General features: G+C 39.1%; 2 protein-coding genes across 2 annotated transcripts in view; one reads left to right on the top strand and one right to left on the bottom strand.

The window, feature by feature from the left end:
- The window catches only part of ZC2HC1A (zinc finger C2HC-type containing 1A), a 64,708-nt gene that overhangs the window by 30,913 nt on the left and 9,060 nt on the right, over nucleotides 1-24,735 (top strand). The window contains exons 6-7 of the mRNA XM_055432000.2: nucleotides 8,427-8,526; nucleotides 9,145-9,244. Of these exons, the coding sequence (XP_055287975.2) occupies nucleotides 8,427-8,526; nucleotides 9,145-9,244 (200 nt within the window). The remainder of the gene's footprint in view (nucleotides 1-8,426; nucleotides 8,527-9,144; nucleotides 9,245-24,735) is intronic.
- LOC129560085 (polyadenylate-binding protein 4-like) lies at nucleotides 16,775-19,091 on the bottom strand. Its single transcript, XM_055431999.2, is given in 3 exon segments — nucleotides 16,775-17,547; nucleotides 17,683-18,184; nucleotides 18,186-19,091. Coding segments are annotated over 3 exon segments (1,851 nt in total). The 3' UTR covers nucleotides 16,775-17,104.

Raw genomic sequence — 24,735 nt, 5'->3', positions numbered from 1 at the left:
AGTGCTGTGATTTATGGGGTCGCAGAGAGTCGGACATGACTGAGTGACTGAACTGAACTGTACCAAGTACTGGATCTGTATTAGTAAACTAAGTAGAATACTTTTCCTAAAGATGCTTAAATGCTTCCTTATCATATTTAACAACTATAATCTGGCCTTATTGCAGCCCACTACAAATACAGTAAAGATCAGGTTCTTGTAGTTAAAGAAAAAGTTCTACCATTCAGTTAAGCTTTCATAATTCTTCTTTGTTAGGAATTTTATCAAGTTCAAGCATGTTTGTATTAAAGTAGACCCATGAAGACATAGCAGACCAAAAAATGTCATTTAATGTGTGCTAAATTACATATTGTTATTTTAAAAAGAACAAATAACCCATGCATAATATAGATCCTGCATCAGATTAGATTAGGAATTTTCAGTATTCTGATTGATTCTTACTTACCCTACTTATTCTAAAGTAGTGAAGTTTGAAGTCTGAAAATGTGCCATTCAGTTGTTAATTTTTTCTGATTATTAAAGGGCTTTCTATTCTCTATGGAAAATTAAGTATACATGTATATATTTTAAAAGTTATCATCATGGTTAATATTTTAAATATTTACAACACTTTTATTCTGACTTTTTTCTTATAGTTTTCCCTGGTTATTTCTTTTTGGTAAATTATATGCCGAAAAAAATGCACAACACATAAATTCATGTGTAACCACAAGAACATTGAGAAATAGACTGTTCTTAGTCTTACAAACACACTCCAGTACTCTTGCCTGGAAAATCCCATGGACGGAGGAGCCTAGTGGGCTGCAGTCCATGGGGTCGCGAAGATTTGGCCACGACTGAGCGACTTCACTTTCAGTTTTCACTTTCATACATTGGAGAAGGAAATGGCAACCCACTCCAGTGTTCTTGCCTGGAGAATCCCAGGGACGGCGGAGCCTGGTGGGCTGCCGTCTATGGGGTCGCACAGAGTCGGACACGACTGAAGCGACTTAGCAGCAGCAGCAGTCTTACAAAAGCTTCACTGCACTATTTCAGTCCCAGAATGTAATGTTCTCTGACTCCCAGCCCCAAGCATCCATGAAGTAGTCACTATTTTGATTTTACAGAAAATCAATTTTGGCCTTTATTTATAGTCTCCAGACCATGATGTTATTTTTATCTATGATAGCTTTATAAATATTTTTCTTAAAGTATAGTTGGTTTCCAGCTTGTAGCTCATCCAACCCGGGATTTCTCATGACGTGCTCATTTTTCATGATGTAGGTTAAACAAACAGGGTGACAGCAGACAGCGTGTTGTACTTTCTTGATCTTGAACCAATCCATACAGGGTACTAACTGTTGCTTCTTGACCTGCATACAGGTTTCTCAGGAGACAGATAAGATAGTTTGGTATTCCCATCTGTAAGAACTTTCCACAGTTTGTCATGATTTACACAATCAAAGGCTTTAGCATACTCAATGGAACAGAGAGATGTTTTTCTGAAATTCTCTTGTTTTCTTGATAATCCAGTTATCGGGGACCAGGCTCGATATGGCCCAGGGTATCCTCGGGATGAACGGCGTCGGCGTCAGAGAGAGAGAGAGACAGGGACTGATGATTCCTTGGTTTACGCAGGAAACCAATAAAACCCCAGCATGGGGTTTGCTCTGTTTACGTAGGCCGCAGGCGCCCTCTGGAATCACTGGAGGCACCCCACCAGGGCACCCCCTCGAGTGGGTCTTAGAAGCCCAGGCAGATAAGTAAACGCAGAGGGCCCAGCACTCCAAGGATCTCAACCAGAAAAAGGAGAATAGAGAAAAGGATGGAAAAAGAGAAAGAACGACATGGGGAGACCGAGCTTCAGTGAGCAAGGCCCAAAACTTTATTTTCCAGTGCTGTTTTTATACCCTAAGTTGTGCATATAAAAAATAGAGAAAGGGAGGTATGGAGTCACGCCAAAATCACGCGGGGTCAGCAGTCTTGACACTTATCAGGATCAGGGCTTATTTTTGTATGTCTCATGATATACAAAAGTTTTAGTTGGTTTACATCATCTTCTGGCCAGGAGGCCTGCTAACAGTTTATGGCCCTCTCTCCTAACAAAGGTTAGTTAGCTAGAAAAAGTCTTATATTCTTTTAAGGTGATTTTCCTAAAGTCAGGTGCTAGACACATGATAAAGTTACATTCCTATAAGGCAAAGGTGTAGTGAGCTACAAGAAAGGAATTTATTAACTTAAGATCTGATGTGGTTAAATCAAACACTACTACTTATTTTCTCTATATGTGATTAATATATTTCCAAGGATACAATAGATAGAGGAAACTTTGCAGCAAGCATTGATTCAACAATGAAATCTTTTTTAGTACTATTCTAATGATTTTAACTTCTTCAACAAATTCCTGTATTTTAGAATATATGGCTTTCTGTCCTTGCATGGCTGGGAAGCTGTAAACAGTCACATTCATAGTTGTAAGAGCCCAGACAAACTTGTCAGGCAAGTTAGAAAGCTATCAGAGGGGCTTGGATTGGAACACTCCTATTAAGCCGAGGAGAAATTTTAAACTACAGCTCTGAATTAATGTTTTCAGAGAAAGGTGGTTGTGGGGAAGCCCCCGTAAGTATTAGAGGACTTGGTAAGAGGCGTAAGATAAGTAAGGCAGTCAGACTCCGGTTTTCTTTGGGGTAGATGCTCAGGTAAGTCCAGGGGGTTCCTCGAGTCCTGATTAGCCTTTGCCCGTCAGGCCTCTTCCCCAATTGACCTTTGCCACGGGTAGGATTTCCCTCGCTGGCTCCCGGCATCCAGTGAATGTTGACAGTTTGGTCTCAACCCAGCCTAGACATCTGGAAGTGCTTGGTTCATATAATGCTGAAGGTTAGCATGCAAGATTTTAAGCATGGCCTTACTAGCATGGGAGATGAGTGCAATTGTCCAGTGGTTAGTACAATCTTTGGTACTACCCTTGGGAACTGGGATGAGTATTAACCTTTTCGAGTTCTGTGGCCACTGCTGGGTCTTCTGGATTTGCTGACATAATGAATGCAACACCTTTATGTCATCGTCCTTTACGGTTTTGAATAGTTCTGCTGGAATTTCATCGTATCCACTAGCTTTATTAACAGCAGTTCTTAAGACACACTTCACTTCGCACTCCAGAATGTCTGACTCTGGGTGACTAACCGCACCGTCCTAGTAATCCAGTTCATTAAGATCTTTTTTATACAGTAGTTCCATGTATTCTTTCCATCTCCTCTTGATCTCTTCAGCGTCTATTAGGTCTCTACCATTTTTATCCTTTATTGTGCCCATCTTTGGGCTGAATGTTGCTTTGGTCCAAATAAATAAATACCTTCTCCCACTTTATCAGAAATAAAAAGTCTTTGTGAACATAAATATTTTACCAAGGAAATGTATTAGGTTTGTGATCTGTATAAAAACACAGGAAATAATCACCTCCCTAATACGTGGTCATGTATGGATGTGAGAGTTGGACTGTGAAGAAAGCTGATCGCCGAAGAATCGATGCTTTTGAACTGTGGTGTTGGAGAAGACTCTTGAGAGTCCCTTATACTGCAAGGAGATCCAACCAGTCCATTCTAAAGGAGATCAATCCTGGATGTTCATTGGAGGGACTGATGCTAAAGCTGAAACTGCAATACTTTGGCCACCTCATGCGACGAGTTTCCTCACTGGAAAAGACTGATGCTGGGAAAGGTTGGGGGTGGGAGGAGAAGGGGACGACGGAGAATGAGATGGCTGGATGGCATCACCAACTCTGTGGACATGAGTTTGAGTGAACTCCGGGAGTTGGTGATGGACAGGGAGGCCTGGCGTGCTGAGATTCATGGGGTCGCGGAGAGTTGGACACGACTGAGCGACCTGAACTGAACTGAACTGAATACGTGGTACTCTGCATATAAGTTAAATAAGCAGGGTGACAATATACAACCTTGACGTACTCCTTTTCCTATTTGGAACCACTCTGTTGTTCCATGTCCAGTTCTAACTGTTGCTTCCTGACCTGCATACAGGTTTCTCAAGAGGCAGGTCAGGTGGTCTGGTATTCCCATCTCTTTCAGAATTTTCCACAGTTTATTGTGATCCATACAGTCAAAGGCTTTGGCATAGTCAATGAAGCAGAAATAGATGTTTTTCTGGAACTCTCTTGCTTTCTCCATGATCCAGCGGATGTTGGCAATTTGATCTCTGATGTCTCTGCCTTTTCTAAAACCTGCTTGAACGCCCACATCCGCTGGATCATGGAGAAAGCAAGAGAGTTTCAGAAAAACATCTATTTCTGCTTCATTGACTATGCCAAAGCCTTTGACTGTGTGGATCACAATATACTGTGGAACATTCTGAAAGAGATGGGAATACCAGACCACCTGACCTACCTCTTGAGAAACCTGTATGCAGGTCAGGAAGCAACAGTTAGAACTGGACATGGAACAACAGACTGGTTCCAAATAGGAAAAGGTGTACGTCAAGGTTGTATATTGTCACCTTGCTTATTTAACTTATATGCAGAGTACATCATGAGGAACGCTGGGCTGGAAGAAGCACAAGGTGGAATCAAGATTGCCGGGAGAAATATCAATAACCTCAGATATGCAGATGACACCACCCTTATGGCAGAAAGTGAAGAGGAACTCAAATGCCTCTTGATGAGAGTGAAAAGGTTGGCTTGAAGCTCAACATTCAGAAAACAAAGATCATGGCATCTGGTCCCATCACTTCATGGGAAATAGATGGGGAAACAGCGGAAACCGTGTCAGACTTTATTTTTTTGGGCTCCAAAATCACTGCAGATGCTGACTGCAGACATGAAATTAAAAGACGCTTACTCCTTGGAAGGAAAGTTATGACCAGCCTAGATAGCATATTAAAAAGCAGAGACATTACTTTGCCAACCAAGGTCCGTCTAGTCAAGGCTATGGTTTTTCCCATGGTCATGTATGGATGTGAGAGTTGGACTGTGAAGAAAGCTGATCGCCGAAGAATTGATGCTTTTGAACTTTGGTGCTTGAGAAGACTCTTGAGAGTCCCTTGAACTGCAAGGAGATCCAACCAGTCCATTCTAAATGAGATCAGTCCTGGGTGTTCATTGGAAGGACCCTGATGCTAAAGCTGAAACTCCAATACTTTGGCCACCTCATGCGACGAGTTGACTCACTGGAACAGAGTCTGATGCTAGGAGGGATTGGGGGTAGGAGGAGACTGGGACAACAGAGAATGAGATGGCTGGATGGCATCACCAACGCGATGGACATGAATTTGAGTGAACTCTGGGAGTTGGTGATGGACAGGGAGGCCTGGCGTGCTGTGGTTCATGGGGTCGCAAAGAGTCGGACATGACTAAACTGAACTGAACTGAATATCTGGAAGTTCACGGTTCACATATTGCTGAAGCCTGGCTTGGAGAATTTTGAGCATGACTTTACTGGCGTGTGAGATGAGTGCAATTGTGCGGCAGTTTGAGCGTTCTTTGGCATTGCCTTTCTTTGGGATTGGAATGAAGACTGACCTTTTCCGGTCCTGTGGCCACTGCTGAGTTTTCCAAATTTGCTGGCATATTGAGTGCAGCACTTTCACAGCATCATCTTTCAGGATTTGAAATAGCTCAACTGGAATTCCATCACCTCTACTTACTTTGTTCGTAATGATGCTTTCTAAGGCCCACTTGACTTCACATTCCAAGATGTCTGGCTCTAGGTGAGTGATCACACCATCGTGATTATCTTGGTCGTGAAGGAGATCAGTCCTGGGTGTTCATTGGAAGGACTGATGCTGAAGCTGAAACTCCAATATTTTGGCCACCTCATGCGACGAGTTGACTCACTGCAAAAGACTCTGATGCTCGGAGGGATTGGGGGCGGGAGGAGAAGGGGATGACAGAGAATGAGATGGCTGGATGGCATCACCAACTCGATGGACATGAGTTTGAGTGAACTCCGGGAGTTGGTGATGGACAGGAAGGCCTGGCGTGCTGTGATTCATGGGGTCGCAAAGAGTCGGACACGACTGAGCGACTAAACTGAACTGAACTGAACACGTGGTAAATGAAACATGAGTATAACTGTAAAAATAGATTTTGTTCTTCTGATCATTAAAATGAATTTATGTGAAATCATTGCTAGCTAGAGTCATCCTGAATGCCTAGCAGTAGAATTTCAGCTTGATGTGTAGAACAGATTAAATACAGCTCAGTAAGGAAGGAGTCTTATTATCTAGGTCAGGGGAACAGCCAGTTACTGAGAGATAATATGAGTATGTTTTAAACAAAGGCATTCAGAGTACTATGAGAAGTCTGTAAGGAAACTAACCTGACTTGTTCTGGTGGAAAGTAATAGGAAATACTGTAGGAGATAGATTCAGTTGGGCTAGGTTCTCATCATCTCAGAAAAGCTGACCAAAAAACTGAGTAAAATAATAGGTGGTCTAATACAGAGCAGAAAAACAAAGCACTTTTTGAAAGAAATATTCTGCCTTTTTCTTTTATAAGCCATTAAGTTAATATAGAGATTCCTATCCCTTGGACTACAAGGAGATCCATCCAGTCCATTCTAAAGGAGATCAATCCTGGGTGTTCATTGGAAGGACTGATGCTAAAGCTGAAACTCCAATACTTTGGCCACTTCATGCAAAGAGTTGACTCACTGGAAAAGACTCTGATGCTGGGAGGGATTGGGGGTGGGAGGAGACGGGAACGACAGAGAATGAGATGGATGGATGACATCACCAACTCGATGGACATGAGTTTGAGTGAACTCCGGGAGTTGGTGATGGACAGGGAGGCCTGGCGTGCTGTGATTCATGGGGTCGCAAAGAGTTGGACATGACTGAGCAACTGAACTGAACTGAATGTATGTATAAAAATCTTTATTCCCAGTTTATAATGCTGCTAGGTCTCTTCCTGCCTAAAACTTGACCTCTCAGTGTATATTGTTCTCTGATTTGATAATTAGCAAAATGTGAATGAGTCACCAGTCCTGTTTCTTAATCCAATTTTATTGACCATATTTTTGGTAGGCATGCCTCTAATATTTTGAGAAGTCTTTGTTAGGTCTTGTTTTCCATAGTGTTAGTTTTAAAATCTTTCCTAAAAGAAAAATAAAATAAAATCTTTCCTAATGTATTCAGTAGTATTGATATTTTCATGGGAAAGACTGATACTACAGGAAATACCTCTTAGGTTTTCCAAGAAACAGTATATTTATATGGCTCCATATACATTTCCCAAAGTCTACTAGTCATTTTGTTCATTTGATGGACAGTTATTGAAGATTTTCTAGTTGCCAAGTGGTTACGAAATTGAAGTTTTTGACATTATAGTGTCAAATGTGCTTATTTGTGTGTGTGTGACCCTTTTCCAAGATTTATTTTTGTAAAAGGTCAAATACTGATTTTTGAAGAGTTACAGTGTGTGACTTTAATGTTTGTGCTTAGCCAGCAGTTTTTAATAGCAGAGCATCTTAAATTTTATAATGATAATAGGTTATAAATATGATTTGATTTTTAAAAGTTGGGCTTAAAACCAGTTTTTCTCATTAAGTCCTAAGCATAGGGCTCAAATACACAGGCAAGCACAATAATCACCTTATAGTTGGCGTACAGGGCTAGTACTAAGACAGTATGAGTCTTAATTCCTGTTCTGTTAAGTTGGGGTGTAACCCTGGGCAAGTTTACTTCTTTATATTGGAGTGGGTGGTCAATAAGATGCTTTTATATTCAGTAGCAGAGAAAAATTTTGTTTAAATAAGAGACAGTAAAACAAACTCGATGGTGATATTTCTATATAGAGAAAAAAATGAGAATAAGTGAGATAAACTGAAATACTGTATCTTTTCTCAGCCCATATCCCTTTCATGTAACATGTTCTGGTGAGGTTAATGAAGAATTAGCTCTTTATTTTCACCTTGGGGCCATAATTAGTTAGACAGTTATTTAAAACTTGTTCAGGCTAATATGTGCTCTTAGGAATTTTTGTCAGTAAGATACGTGCCTAGATTATATATATATATAATACAAAACCATACCAGGGAACATACAAAAACCTTGACCTTTAAAGCCATACCACCAAGTAAGCATCTTTGGGTGGTTTTAAGTTTTTCTAATAATATGGTTGGCATCTAAAATCTTAACATTGAGGAAATTTTTTCCATTTGATCCATTTTGTTTTCTTTGACCTGGGAAAAGTTACTCTCTATTTTAGCAACAGGACATCTGAGCCAAAATTTTAGTACGCCAATTAGGAGAAGGAACATTTCTTGGGAAACTTCTCTCTAAGGTGATATATTTTAACCTACTCTTTCTAAATTTGGATAATTTTGAGTAGGTGGTAAAACATCCGACTCATTTAAGGGAATGTGTGCTCTTGAAATACTGGTTTGTAATCCATAATCAAAATATGATGTTGATAAAACATCGTGTTTTCATTATTTTAGTATAAGCCGCCTGCACTTAAAAAGTTGAATTCTCCTGGGACCACCTCATCGGGATCATCACGATTACCACAACCAAGTGGCACTAGCAAAGCTGTTGTAGGTAATGAGATCTGTAAAATAACTTGATTTGTTTTTTTGTTTTAATATCAGAATTGGTGGAGAAGGAAATGAAGATGGTATTCTGTTTTGGATTATTTAAAACTAGGTTTATTAGGAGTTGATGTGGAAGATACGTAATTATTTTGGGTAAAAATAAAGTAACTTTCAGTAGCTTCTACTTTAGATGTTTTGTAGTCCTTTTTTAGCCTAAATGTCTGTCCTCGAGGTAGTTATTATATCATCTCTTCAGAGTAGTCAACCAAGGTCCTTTTCTTGATTCTTTGACCACAGTATTTTTTTCCCTTGTTTCTGTCTGTACCTGTCTGAACTAGATAATTATCCTTAATAGGCAAGTATTTAATGGTTTAAAGAAGATCTTGATTGCTGAAGTGTACCTTCATTTGAATGTAAATTGTAAGAAAGAAGTATAGAAATTAGAAATGAAGGATGCTGTATGTTGTTCCATAAAAATTTTATTTAATTTTTGATTTGATAAGTCATTCTGATTTTTTGCCACAAAGATTTATTGCCATGAAAGCATTGTTTTGTCAGATGCTCTGGTTAATGTCATTTTTCTTTTTCAGAGTGTTGTTAAAACTAATACCTTTTTTATTAAAAGGTGCTCCTTCAGGTAAAGTGTCTTCAGTTGGCAGCTCTTTGGGAAACAAACTTCAGACCTTGTCTCCTTCCCATAAAGGGATAGCAGCCCCTCACGTAGGGTAAGTCTATGTAGAATTTATTTTTTTAGTGATATGTATATTCATATGTGCTTGATGCTGATTTTACTTTGTTTAGGTAACATGGGGCCACACAGAGTCAGACACAACTGAAGTGACTTAGCACACACAAGCACACAGACAGTTGGCTTTTTCATTAATCTCAATTTTCTAAGTTTGTCTTTTAATATATTGCTGATCAGGAGCTCGCATACTGCTCTTGAGAGTCTAAATTAGTATTACCAGTTTGGAAGAGGTTCTGGTGGCATTTATCAAGAGCCTTAAACATTCATATTTTCCATTTCGTAATTTTACTTCTGAGAATCTAGTCTAAGGAGATTACTTAAAATACAGTAGACCTTTTATACTAACAATTTTTTTAAAGCATGTGTCAGGCACTGTGCTAGACATTTAACATTATTTTTATTAAAACCACCCCGCTATCATAGGAGGAGAGGATCAGAGAAGCAAAGTAATTTTCTCAAAGCCACACAGCTGTCAAAGAGTTTGTAGCATGATACAGATTGACTTCTCTTTGGTGATAAGCATCGGTCTCTTTACATATGGTTTTATTATAATGTAAAAAAAAAAATGTGTAGCTATGTTTGAATATCAAATTCTGAAAATCTACAAAGCGATACTATACAATCATAAAATATATATAAATTTTAAAAAGATGAGTCTTTTTAAAGAAGTAGGTTGGCTATAAACTCCATGTATACTTTGATAGAAACTATAAAAATTTAGTACTATTTTTGGAGAAGGAAATGGCAACCCACTCCACTGTTCTTGCCTGGAGAATGCCAGGGACGGGGGAGCCTGGTGGGCTTCCGTCTGTGGGGTCGCACAGAGTCGGACACGACTCAAGCGACTTAGCAGCAGCAGCATGTTTCTATAGTTTTATGTATATGCTTTTTAATAAGTAGCATAATTAAGCCTTCAGCAATTAATGTGGGAAAATTCATTGATAACACTACAGTTTTTAATAGAAGTCTTTCAATAGAATAGTATAAACTCTTCATTTTGATAAACAATAAAACTAAGGGATGGCCATATGATTATTAGAATGTAGCCTTATTCTTTATATTTACAGATACTGTTTATAAAGTTGATGTAGGAAGCATGACACACATTATTTTCAGATCTAGAGTCTCAGTTTGGCTTTTATGTAGGAAATATATAGGATTGTGTCTATCAGTAGAAAGTAATTGCCTTTTGTTTCCTAATTTGAACTACATGTAAAGTGTTTAAGATCTAAAGATAGTTTATTGTATTATCATTGTAGAAAAAGAGCAAGATCAGCTAACAAGATCTGATTAGTTAAATGCTTTTTCTTTCTGTCATGCTTCCAAGAAGAAGAGACAGGCTAGTCTTAAGAAAGAGACAGGTTATCAGTAGAACAGGTGGTTGAAAGTAAAAGGTTCTCATCTTCCAGTGCTAAAACAAACTGATATGATTTTCTTTTTATAGTTTCTCTACTGAGTTGACTCATTAGATACGTAAATATAGAAATATCAATGTGTTTTAAGTTTATAAATGGAGGCTTCATTTACCTTTGACTGTGAATTATAGGCTATTTCCTATCATACTGGTAATCTTAACCAGTTGGCAGTATTAAGTTATACCGACACTCTTTTTAAGAGAGCATGTGAAGCTGACTGGTAAAATGAAAAGGGTTACTGGATTTTGGATTAAAATACTAGATTTCTAGATCCTACTTTGCCCCTAACTAGGAGCTACCTGACTTTGTTCTTAACTGTTTTCTTTTTCTTGCTCTGACAACTTTAACTCTGCTTACACCTTGACAGCTGATGAGCATTTATTAATCTTTAGGAGAAAATGTTTTTACTAATGAGCAAAAACTTTGGGCACAAGAATTTTACAAGTTGTGTGCTGCTATAATGCTATAAAGATTTAAAATTTTTGTTTGTCCCATATTAAACTGTCAGGCATGACTGTTTAAATCTCATTTGTCCATACTATATATGATGCTTATGTGTTAAAGGACTGTTTCAAACTGCTGGAAAGAGTGGTGATATATGTTTCTGACCAATATATTACTATATTACTGTAAGTTAATATAATTACTGTATTAACTGATAGTAATATGATTATTTTACTGAATAGAATCATTCATAGCTGTCCAGTTAGTGACAGAGCTCATTCCTTTTTTAGAATTACTGAGGTAATGGTTTGTCTCTTTCCCTTACTAGATTATAAAATCTGTGATGGCAGAGCTCTGTGTCTGCTTTGCTTATAGATGTAACTACAAAATGTAGTATAATGCTTGGCATACAGACACACAAATTTTTGGTGAATATATGAAATAATAGTGAATCAATAAATTCAGTTCCTGATTTGTCAACTTTTTGCAACATCACAGAATTATGGTTCTGGTACTTGTAGTTACTTGAGGTTTGTATGACTGTTCTTTTGTCTTTTCATACTGAAAAATTGAAGGCAAAAAGAGAAGGGGGTAGCAGAGGATGAGATGGCTAGTTGGCATCACTGACTCAGTGGGTCTGAATTTGAGCAAACTGCAGAAGATAGTGAAGGACAGGGCAGCCTGGTGTGCTGCAGTCCATGGGGTCATAAAGAGTCAGACATAACTTAGTGACTGAACAACAACAAAAATGATTATCATGATTTTTATTGACAAAGATAATTCAGAATTGAGTAACGATAGAATTAAGACATCTGGTTAGCTATAATGTTCAAGAAGTTGAGCATCTTTTGAGATTAGTAAAATGAGTCATTTTAGTGGTTTGGATTTATTTAAAGCCTGGTGTGTATAATCTTTATTGTGTTTGCCTGCGATCATACATATCAGTGATCTATAATATTTAGCATATATTGAAATCACACCATAGAAAAATTTATCTTTTTACTTGGAAAAATTCTCGTATGTTTGATGATTCTAGACAACCTGTGGGTCAGCTGATTTTAACAGAATTTTTTAAAGCAAAATACACCCTAATAGAAATTTTTTTCTTGGGCCAAAAATAGTTTTCTTTATTCCTAGAGATATTAGAAGTATGATGAAACACAGAGTTTTAAATAAATAATTATTATACTTAAATTGTGTCAGAGAGTTTACACAATTGTACCTTTAGAATTATGTTTTCTTAATGGTTACTTACTAACTTAAATTATCAGCTGATAATTTTCAATAGTTAAAGTATCAAATTGCAGAGATTTACTTCTGTTCAATTACTCTGAGAACTAAAAGTTTACTTTGGATATAGGATATAGTAGGTGTGTTAAAACTAGAGAAATAATGCAGGTAAGGAGCATTTTTTTTTTTTTTTTTGATGAAAAACGAAATTGGTTTCTCATGCTTTATATTAACAGGAATGAGAAATGAATATCTACGTTTTGAGTATATGGTTGTACGTGTGGAAACAGGCTTTTCTTATAAGCCAATCTTTTGATGTGTGTGGTTTGTGAGTACCATTATTTAGACTTTTATGAACTTCTCTGACTTTCATTATTGGTCTAGAAATGCCTCAACCTAGAATTGCACAGTTTGGCTTCCTATGTGGATAACAATTATTTCAACTATTAGACTAAGGAAGCTCACTTTGCCATGAATTGAGTTACTGTGTTATTTGTATAGAATTTAATCAATGAGTTTAGGATCAAAGGTAGAAGTATGGAAGGCTTAGCAACTTTGAGTGCCTCAAAACATCATAGCTATAGATGTCCACAAAGATATAAAATACCTCTTGGTAAAATTTATCCCCAAATTATTTCAGAAGTCATCTTTTTGTTTTATCTCTTCTACTCTGTTATAGTATACCGGACTGAGTGGCTTATTTCCTAAGAATTCACTCTCATGGTGTCAACAATAAACAGGGACCTTCCCTAGGTTAAAGTTTATCTCAACTCAGAAATAGATAGATATGTTGCCAAATACTTGCAGCATTGCCAAAAACGCTCATTCAGGAATGAATATTTGGAAAGCCTGTTGAAGCATTTTTTCCTTTCTAGATATACTATTCATATCATGGCAGTTACATACAGCTAGAGATAGTCCTTTGGAAAACCCTGGGTCTATCATTTATATAAATGTATCAGCTTGACAAAAAGTTACATATTTTTGTCTTGGACTGTAAGATAGTGATTTTGATCGTAACTCTTTATGGTAAAATTTTAGATCATCATTGAAATCTGCCTTTCATTTAGATTTTCAAAAATTTAAAATAATTGGCATCCTCTCAAGTATGGAATTTTGATGTTTTAGAGCAGGTGATCTTTTTGAACTATGGTCTGAGGGCCAAATCCTGCCCAACCATTGTTTTCATTGGAACACGGCTGCACATGGCCAATGGTGAATTGTCTATGGCTGCATTCATGCTATAGTGGCAGAGTCGAGTGCGACAGAGAAGTATAACCTACAAAGCCTGAAATATTGACTTTTTGGCTTTTTATAGGAAAAGTTTGCCACTCCCTGTTTTAGAATGGGTAAGTTATCATAGGAATTTTATTTATAATTTAAGGTAGGGGTTTTAAGGATTCTTCATTTATTCCCAAAGATGGAACTGTTTTTAAAGTCATGTGGACTATCTAAGAAGTTAGACCATATATTAGTGTTCCAGTGACACAAAGGGTTTTTTTTTTTTAACTTTTATTAATCCATTCAAACACATTTCTGTGGTTGAATTAAAAGAATAGTAACAGATTAAAAGTATACTTTCATGTTGACTCTGACCAAATCTAAGTACCAATGTAAGGATATATCCTTGAACTTCATATGGGAATTCTATGTTTTGTATATCAGATGGGAATTCTGTTTTATATATCGGATTGCTTAGTCTGCACCAAATTAATGCTGTGTAGATGTGCTTGGTTGACTTTAAAATATATTCCTTCTTTTCTTTAACAGCAGCAACACTGCTTTTACTGCTAAATGGATTTCTTTATTCCTGCCTTAATATCTTTCAGACCTTTCATGTGGCATTGTCATTACTGAATTGGATCCTTTAAAAGAAAAATAGCATAGAGGCACTCTGAAAACATTGATGTTGATAGTTCTGTAATGATTACTATCACATTAAAATTATAATTGTCACACTTTGTAAATAAGGTAAAAATACATAGTATAGTAGATTTCTCATTGTACTTTTCCAAAATTTTTTATCAGAGTAGCCCCAGATGTAGATAGATGTATAAACTAAGTATGAAAATCACTAGTAGTGATGTTTTTCATAACTTGAAACATTGAAGACCCCTGAGGGCAGGGAAAAGCATATAATAGAGAATTCCTGCTTCCTTTACTTGTTTTATTCACTTCCTTAAGTCAGTTATCGATGGTTTGCAAGACCAAGAAACATATCGAGAAGAAACTTCAATCAAAGAGCAATCAGTTGCTCTTTGGTCAGTTAAATCAGTTAAATTTAAAATTTAAATTTAAATCAGTTAAATTCCTTTTGAAAATATGTTGCCACTTTTGCAAATAATTCTATTTCTTTCCAAATATCCCTTTATCTTGTTGCTTTTTTGACTTACTTTTAATGCTACTGTAGGAAGAGGGACAGGAAAGAAATGGTTTAATAGAAAAGGAAATGTGGATAAAGAAGCATTCTTGTTCACTAAAATAAATGTGAAAACGGTACATGAGAGCTGGTCTGGATCCAAGTCAGTTTAGGAAAATGTTTAAGTATTTCAAAGATCTTTTGTTGTAAACTGATGATTTTAGCTTTTTAAATTTTTTATTGATGTATACTTGATGTACAGAATTCACAATTTTTAAAGGTGATAATACATTTGTAATTCTTAGACTATTTGGGTATATTCCTTGTGTTATACACTATGTCCTTATGGCCTAATTATTTTATATATGGTAGTTTAAACCTCTGTGTGGCCCACCCCAAATTGCCTCTCTTCCTTCCCTCTTCACCCTGGGAACCACTATCTTTCAGTCAGTTTATTTTTTGTTACATTCACTAGTTTGTTAGATTCCACATATGTGATGTAGTAGTATTAGTATTTGTGATTTATATACTTTATATATTTGTAGTTTATATACAAATACTATTAGTAATAGTATTTGTCTTTCTCTAAGTGACGTACTTCACTTAGCACATTACCCTCCATGTCTATCCATGTTGTTGCAAATGGCAAAATTCCATCCCTTTTTATGGCTGTGTAGCATTCCATTTCCATTTGTGTGTGCGTGTGTGTGTACATACGTATGTATATACCTCATCTTCTTTATCCATTCATCTGTTGATGGACACTTAGGTTGCTTCCATTATCATGGCAATTGTAAATAATTTTGGGATGTGTGTATCTTTTTGAGTTAGTGTTTTTTCAGATGTTTGCCCAGGAGTGGAATTACTGGGCCATGTGGTAATTTTATTTTTAGTTTTTTGAGAAAATTCCATATAGTTTTCCACAGTGATTGCACCAATTTATATTTTCGCCAATAGTATAAGAGGGTTCCCTTTTCTCCAAATCATCACCAACATTTGTTATTTGGGTCTTCTTGATGATCGCCTTCTGACAGTTGTGAGTTGGTAGCTCATTGTGGTTTTAATTTGCATTTCTCTGGTGATTAACTACAATGAGCATCTTTTTCTATGCCTTTTGGCTTTGGAAAATATCATCTTTGGAAAAATGTCTAGTCAGGTCTTTTGCTTTTTTGATATTGAGTTGTATGATCTGTTTATATATTTTGGATATTAACCCCTTATTGGTCATACCATTTACAAATACTTTATCCCATTCATTTGGTTATCTTGTCCATGGTTTACTTTGAAGTCCAAATGGTTTACTTTCATTTTAATTAGGTCCCAGGATAATTTTCAAATTTATTTAAAACCTTAACATTGACTATCATTTCAAGGTTTTTCAAATATATGTGTTAGCAAAATTTTATATGTAAAAGCACTTAAATAGATAATTTATATAAAGATTATATTTATTAAAATTACATAAAATACTTTTATGTGTAAACTTATATAACCTTGATTACATTGAGAATTTAAAATTTATTTTTATTTAGTTAGACCTTGAAAATAGCATAACAATAGAAATCTGCAGTGGAATGAAGTGATTTGAGCTTAATAACAATATTTACTAACATTTAGCCTAAGTAACATTTGAATTGTGATACATGTACATATACATAGGTAGACCTAGACCTGGGTCTCCTACATTGCAGACAGATGTCCATCTGAGCCACCAGGGAAGACCAGCCTAAGTAACATTTGAATTGTGTGTCTATATACACACATTCATATACATGGGTAGACAAACCAATTGAGTTGAATTTCATAACACAGATATGTGGTAGTAAAATCATCATTGAAATCTGCCTTTTAAAATATTACATTTTTAAAATCTGAAAATACTAGCAATCCTTTCATATATAGAAGATACGTAATATTCCCAATAGAGAATTGCCTTGACATTTTTATTAGATTCTGTTCATCTCCTTTGTTTTATCATTTGTTAGATTTTAGTAGTTCTTATCATATGAGATCTCTAGTCTTTCCCATTCTGTTATTTTCTTCTATTTCTTTGTTTTTTTGTTTTTTTTTTTTATGGAGATTTTTTTCTTTATTGAGAAACTTAAGACTTGGGTACATCAAATAAAACCAATTTCTGGGGGGAACAAATCAAAACCCACAATAGAAAAAAAAGTTAACACTGTCTGGGCCATATCAGAACCCAGAGAATATATTCTTTAAATTGAAAAATTCTAGGTGCTTCATAATTGACCTTTTGATACAAAATGACCTATTAAATTTGCAATTATGGTTCTTGGTGTTGAGGTCCATAGGACAAGCTAGGAAGTCTTCAAACCTTGAGCTGAATTCCATGAGGGTTTATTTGGCTTTTGAATCGGTTCGTCCTTGTCTAAGAGGTAGCAGCAGCAACAGCGCCCACCTTCTGAGCAGCTTCTTTCTTGGCATGATGAGCCTGAAGGACCGCCACAGCCTCATCCACCTTGGAGCGGAGAGACTTGGGGGACTCCAGCATGTGCAGCAGCTCTGAGTTGTCGATCTCCAGCAGCATCCCAGTTATCTTCCCAGCCAGGTTCAAGTGCATCGTCTGGATAAGTGGGAACAGACGTTCACCCAGCATCTGCTTCTGTTCTTGGGGGGGTGCTGCAGCCAGCATGGAGGCGGTCAGCGGCTTCTGCCCCTGCACATGGACCGCAGGCTGGGGTGCCTGCAGGGGCTGGATGGCAGGGTGAGGACTGCGGACGCTGGAGGCATATTTGTAAGGTGCAACAGCCCGAGGAGCAGCGGCAGCAACAGCAGCACGAGGCTCTAAGTTCTGCACAGCTGTGGGAACACCTCCAGACTGGCAGCTGTCAGTCAGCCCTTGCTGGGCGGCACTAGCCCCACCAAAGTCCATAGCCAAGCGGTCCGGGCACTCAGACCCGACTCTCTGAGCGGTGGTAGGGAGGCCGCGAGAGGCCGGAGCATTACCAGTTGGAGCCAGATGGCGAAGAGCTGGACGAGGCCCAGACTGGCGTATAGCACTTGGCATTCCTTGGAAGCCTTGAGGTCTCCCACCTTGCTGCCAGCGTGGATTAGGCCTCATCTGTGCTAACTGGTTAGGTGTGTAATATGGAGGTCTTCCCTGAGCCTGTGGAACTGCTGGTACAAAGTAGCCCCCAGCTGCAGGCTGGAACTGATTTAAGATGGTGTTGGCAGGCAGTGCCCTCATCCCGGCCACCCGCTGCATATACTGGTTGGTCAGGTGAGCCTTTCTCTCCTCCTTTCTCTGGGCCAGAGCGACATACAGTGGCTTGGAGCCCACAATGCGTCCATTCATCTCCGTGACTGCTTTGGTTGCCTCTTCAGGGGATGAGAAGCAGACAAAGCCAAATCCTTTGCTTCTCCCATCCTCCAGCATCACCTTAGCACTGGTGATTGATCCAAAAGGAGAAAACTCTTTCCTTAACTTCTCGTCATCGATGGTCGATGGTGTCATCCAAGTTCTTAATGTAGAGATTCACCCCCTGATAGCGACTAATCCTCTCCTGCTTCAGCTGTTCAAATTTTCGCTTTAACTCGGCCTGCCGCTCCACTTTCTTTTGTGCACGGCCAACGAAAATGACCTTCCCAGTAATTTCTTTTCCATTCATCTCTTCCACAGCCTTATTGGCATCCTTGTGTTTTTCGTAACTCACAAAGCCAAAGCCTTTGGATTTCCCACTGGGATCTCTCATCACCTTGACACTTAGGGTCTTACCAAACTGGCTAAATAGCTCTTTCAGATTCTCATCATCAACCTCTTCCCTGAAGTTTTTGATGTAAACATTGGTAAATTCCTTGGCTTTGGCTCCAAGTTCGGCTTCCCGCTCTTTTCGAGACTTGAATCTGCCCACAAACACTTTGCGGTCATTGAGGAGCATGCCGTTCATCTTCTCGATGGCCTCGTCGGCAGCCTCCTGGGTCTCGAAGTGGACAAAGGCATAACCCTTAGAACCCTCATCACACACCACCTTGCAGGACAGAATGTTCCCAAAAGGAGAAAAAGTATCATAAAGTGCCTTGTTATCTATAGATTTGTCCAGGTTCTTGATGAAGACGTTTCCCACACCAGATTTTCTCAGAGATGGATCCCTCTGAGACCACGTGATTCGGATCGGCTTTCCCTTAATTACATCAAAGTTCATGGTGTCCAAGGCCTGCTCAGCGTCAGCCGGCTGCTGGAAGTTGACGTAGGCATAACCCAGGGAGCGGCGGGTGATCATATCGCGGCAGACCTGGATGGACAGCACAGGCCCCGCAGGACTGAACTTTTCGTACAGCATGGCCTCGGTGACGTCCGAGTGCAGATCACCCACGTACAGGGAGGCCATGGGGTAGCTGCTGGCTGCAGCGTTCATCTCCCCAGCCCCCACCACCCCGAACCCCACCAGGAGGACTTCTTAAGAGGGACCGCACAGGACAAAGGGGGCTCCGCTCGGAGCCGTGGCCCACGCCGCGGCTCACAGGTGGCAGTGAAGCTCGGAGAAGCTGGGAGTCGGCTCCGAGGGCCGGAGAGGAGTTCGGGGACGGCTCGGACGAGACTGCCAAACCGCAGACAAAAGGCTCTCAAAAACAATATGGCCCTCCCTGGGAGTTTGTAATTTTTCAGCTGTCCTGGTCTGAAGCTCCCAATTTCAAAAAAAGGGAAAAAATTAAAACGTGGACTCCCCTCCGAATGACAAAAAAATTTCCAGAGGCAACCCAGCGGTGCCCACGGCGGCCTCCGGGAGGCGCGTTTCTCTATAAATATAGGCCTCCGGCTCCCAGCGGTTTAAGATTACAGCAGCCCGGGGAAGAGGGAAACCAAGTATTTGTCGGTGTCGACTCAGCAAGCCCCGGGCGGCCCGAGCGCGCAGCCGCCTCCCATGCCGGGCCGGCGAAGGGCAGCGCGGACACGTGGTGTGGGGAGGCCGGCGCGCGGGGGGCGAGGGCGGCGGGCGCGGGGCTGCCACGCGGCACGACCGGGCGGCGGTGCGTGGACGCGGGCGCGCGGGCGGCTCACCACCGGACCGACGGACGGGGACCGGCAGACGCCCAGGTGCGGCGGCGGCGGGCAGGCCGGAAGCGTGCGAAAGTGACTTCCCCGTGGGTTCTCCGAAGAGGATTCGTTTTTTTCTTTTCTTTTCTCTATTTTTTTTTTTAATTTTAAAGCGTTTTCGGGGTTTTTCTTATCTTTTTCTCTTTTTTTTTTTGCTTCAGGCTACTAGGCCCGAAAGTGGTGGAGGCTGCGGCGACCCGGGGCGGAGAGACTCTTCTATTTCTTTGCATTGATCGCTGAGGAAGGCTTTCTTATCTTTTCTTGCTACTCTTTGGAACTCTGCATTCAGATGCTTATATCTTTCATTTTCTCCTTTGCTTTTCGCTTCTCTTCTTTTCACAGCTATTTGTAAGGCCTCCTCAGACAGCCATTTTGCATTTCTTTTCCATGGGGTTTGTCTTGGTCCCTGTCTCCTGTACAATGTCACAAACCTCCGTCCATAGTTCATCAGGCACTCTGTCAATCAGATCTAGTCCCTTAAAACATCTGTTTCTGCCTTATTGACTATGCCAAAGCCTTTGATTGTGTGGATCACAATAAACTGTGGAAAATTCTGAAAGAGATGGGCATACCAGACCACCTGACCTGCCTCTTGAGAAACCTATATGCAGGTCAGGAAGCAACAGTTAGAACTGGACATGGAACAACAGACTGGTTCCAAATAGGAAAAGGAGTACATCAAGGCTGTATATTGTCACCCTACTTAACTTATATGCAGAGTACATCATGAGAAACACTGGGCTGGAGGAAGCACAAGCTGGAATCAAGATTGCTGGGAGAAATATCAATAACCTCAGATATGCAGATGACACCACCCTTATGGCAGAAAGCAAAGAGGAACTGTGAAATCTCTTGATGAAAGTGAAAGAGGAGAGTGAAAGAGTTGGCTTAAAATTCAACATTCAGAAAACGAAGATCATGGCATTTGGTCCCATCACTTCGTGGGAAATAGATGGGGAAACAGTGGACACAGTGTCAGACTTTATTTTTTTGGGCTCCAAAATTACTGCGGATGCTGATTGCAGCCATGAAATTAAAAGACACTTATTCCTTGGAAGGAAAGTTATGACCAACCTAGACAGCATATTAAAAAGCGGAGACATTACTTTGCCAACAAAGGTCTGTCTAGTCAAGGCTACGGTTTTTCCCATGGTCATGTATGGATGTGAGAGTTGGACTGTGAAGAAAGCTGATCGCTGAAGAATTGATGCTTTTGAACTGTGGTGCTTGAGAAGACTCTTTAGAGTCCCTTGGACTGCAAGGAGGTCCAACCCGTCCATTCTAAAGGAGATCAGTCCTGGTGTTCATTGGAAGGACTGATGCTGAAGCTGAAACTCCGATACTTTGGCCACGTCATGCGATGAGTTGACTCATTGGAAAAGACCCTGATGCTGGGAGGGATTGGGGGCAGGAGGAGAAGGGGACAACAGAGAATGAGAAGGCTGGATGGCATCACCAACTCGATAGACATGAGTTTGGGTAAACTCCGGGAGTTGGTGACGGACAGGGAGGCCTGGCGTGCTGCGATTCATAGGGTTGCAGAGTCGGACACGACTGAGCGACTGAACTAAGCTGTCATTTGAGCGGAATCCATGTTTTAAATGTTTCTAAATTTTAATTATGAATTTTAATTTCAGTAACTTTTTTTTCTGAGGAAGAAAGTAAAATCTTTTCTTTTTCCAAATCCGCAGATACCTTTTGTAAGAAAAATACTGTTTGGAACAGTAGTGCTTTGATTTTTATTACATAATTTAAAGAAAAATCTGATTTATTAAAATTCTAAATAGGTTTATTTTTTACTAATTGCTCACGAATAAAGTGTATAAAATGTTAATCTCACAAATTTTAGAAGTTTTGTTATTTTATGTATAATAAATATACAATATATTTATTGGAGGCATTTAAAAAATTCTTTAAAATGTTTTAATGAGTGTGATGTAAACACCTAATGTAAAGCAGCACTGCCCGCAAGTTTCATTTTACATCAAAATGCCTGCTGTGTATAGGATATTGAGGGAAGAGAAACTGGATAAAATGTGACCATCTGTAGAGATCCTTATTATCTAGAGGGATGACCAGCATCTTTTGAGACTCTCAACTTTGTAATCAGAACAAAGCTTCAGGTCTGTCTGATTTACCACAGTATTCCCAGAATTTAGCACAGTGCCTGATACCCAGTAGGTGCTCAGGATTTAAATGAGTGAACAAAAATCCCTTAAAAAGCTCTTAGTTACCAAGCAGTGATGTGTCGTTCAGTAGTCACTGAAGGTAGTACTCCTAGTTTCCTAGTTTAATTTCCCCTGCTCCCTACTTTGAATGGATATTGATTGGTGATAATATCATTTGTTTGATATAATGAAATTCCTCAAGCCTGCAGTTTTCTGTTATTCAGTAGCTGAAAATCCTTTATAATTTTAATTAAAAATATTAGCTTCAGACGGCATGGCCACTTCTAATTTTTCCATGTAGTTTTTAGAATTGCCATCAATGTTTTCATCGGATCATGCGTAATGTTTCTCTGGATAAACTTCAGAAACAGGAGAGTTCTGTAAATTCAGGGAAGAGGACAATTAGATTATTTGTGAGCTCCATAAGAACAAGCATCATATCTTTATTTATCAGAATAATAACTTCCAGTTCACTGCTAGCTTCACAAATTTTAAACAGTTGTTGTCCTTCTTAAGTTTTTTTTTTATTGATTCCGTTGCCCTGCTATGTGTAAGTGTGGATTATGTTAGTATGTTTGTCACAATTGGCAGGGTGGCCTGTGTAGTCAGAATTTTCATATTTAATAATGAATATTGTATGATCTATCTGAGGATTCTTTTTGACATTAGTCCTTACCCTGGCAGTCAGATAATTATGAAAGAGCTTGGGGGGTGCATTTCTGATGAATCAGAATAATGTCTTAAATTTTTTTTTTTTTTACTATAAAGAAACAGTAGCATTCTCCTTATGGGTACACCTTTATATATTTTAATAGTAAGATGGACAAGTTAGGCCCTCCACCTCGAACTGGAAGACATGTGCAAGGGTTGTTTGAGAGTGATACAAAATCAAACAGTGCCATCAAAAGACATGAGTTATTACCCATTTACAAGTAAGTATTTGTAATTCAGTTTGGTTAATGTTTTTCAGCTATTTCCTTAAAGGCTTTATATAATGAAATACTATAAATTTATACATTCCTACACTTAAAATTTTTTATTTTAATCATTTTTAAGCCAAGAAGTGCTGAATAATCTTCTAGGATTTATAACACTTTGATTTTTGATGAGCGTTTCTATTATCCTATGTCTGTTTTTAGAGCATTCATTGAATAAAATTTAAATTTTAATTTTCAGACTGTTGAAATGAGTCACCTTAATAGTTGTTATTTTTATGAAACTTTTTTAGGAGTAATATTTCTACAAAGTGTATAGGGAATATTATATATTATATAAATATAATATTGCTAGAATATCTTTTACTTAAGTAGATGATAAATTATTATAAAAAAGCAAGAAAAAGATCTTAGAAAACATTCAATCCAGGGATCCTCAGTCTTTGTGTTAGATAGTTACAAATTCCACATAACACAGGGAAGTAAACACATTCCTTTCTCTGTACTGGCCTCACAGACTGAGAGGAGAAGCAAGAGTGGCAGTGGCAGTCTTGGAACTCTCCGCACAAGTCTTCAAAGCTTACAAGTTTGTGCCCCCAAAGCAAGTCTTGCCGTCTCATCTTAAAATGATAAACTGAGGGTCTGATAAGTTAAATTGCTTAATAGAGCTCACCTAATTAACTTTTAAACCAAAGTTAAAAACCACAACATTCTCTTATCCATAAATAATAATACATTTAGCTAAATATATAATAAAACAAAGATGGGAAAAGTGTGAGTCATTAGCAGCCATCATGTGTTGTTTTTCAGCAGATAGTGATAAGTCCTAGAAGGAAGAATTTATGCACTGAGCTTTTTTTCTTTGCACTATTCCTGCTGTCTGTACTCTCCAGAGCAGCTCTCAGAGAAACGGTGATTAGCAGTGGGGTAGAGGAAGTGCCGGAGAAGGCAATGGCACCCCACTCCAGTACTCTTGCCTAGAAAATCCCATGGATGGAGGAGCCTGGTAGGCTGCAGTCCGTGGGGTCGCTAAGGGTCGGACACGACTGAGCGACTTCACTTTCACTTTTCACTTTCACACATTGGAGAAGGAAATGGCAACCCACTCCAGTGTTCTTGCCTGGAGAATCCCAGGGACGGGGGAGCCTGATGGGCTTCCGTCTATGGGGTCACACAGAGTCGGACACGACTGAAGTGACTTGGCAGCAGCAGCAGAGGAAGTGCCGGAGAAGGCAATGGCACCCCACTCCAGTACTCTTGCCTAGAAAATCCCATGGATGGAGGAGCCTGGTAGGCTGCAGTCCATGGGGTTGCTACAAGTCAGACACGACTGGACGACTTCACTTTCACGCATTGGAGAAGGAAATGGCAACCCACTCCAGTGTTCTTGCCTGGAGAATCCCAGGGACGGGAGAGCCTGGTGGGCTGCCATCTATGGGGTCGCACAGAGTCAGACACGACTGAAACGACTCAGCAGCAGCAGCAGCAGCAGAGGAAGTGCCGTTCCAAAGTTAGACCTTTTATTATTGGCTTGAACTGTAGCAGGCAGATTGTATTAATGGACACATAATAAAGGAGCACTTTCAGACTCTGACCAGGAAGGAAAATGTGTTGATGGTGTAAGACTCAAGTAACATGTTTTAAATACTGATCAAAATGGTTCTTGGCATTCCAGTTCTACCTTATAGATGTTACTAAAAATACACAATAGGCATTGAATAATGACAGCTGTTGTTGATAACTTATATTTTATGTATTTTTTATTATTTTATAATTATTTGAATAACTATTGATATGAAGTTGTCTGGGTATATGAATGGGTATGTTTGTACTGTCTATATATCTCATATGTGAATTATAT

Source organism: Moschus berezovskii, chromosome 16, assembly GCF_049115385.1.
Source record: "Moschus berezovskii isolate FMDL1 chromosome 16, NW_MosBer_1.0, whole genome shotgun sequence".
NCBI classification, from domain to species: domain Eukaryota; kingdom Metazoa; phylum Chordata; class Mammalia; order Artiodactyla; family Moschidae; genus Moschus; species Moschus berezovskii.
Note: the sequence above shows the minus strand (reverse complement) of the source record. Positions and strands in the feature narration are given on the sequence as shown.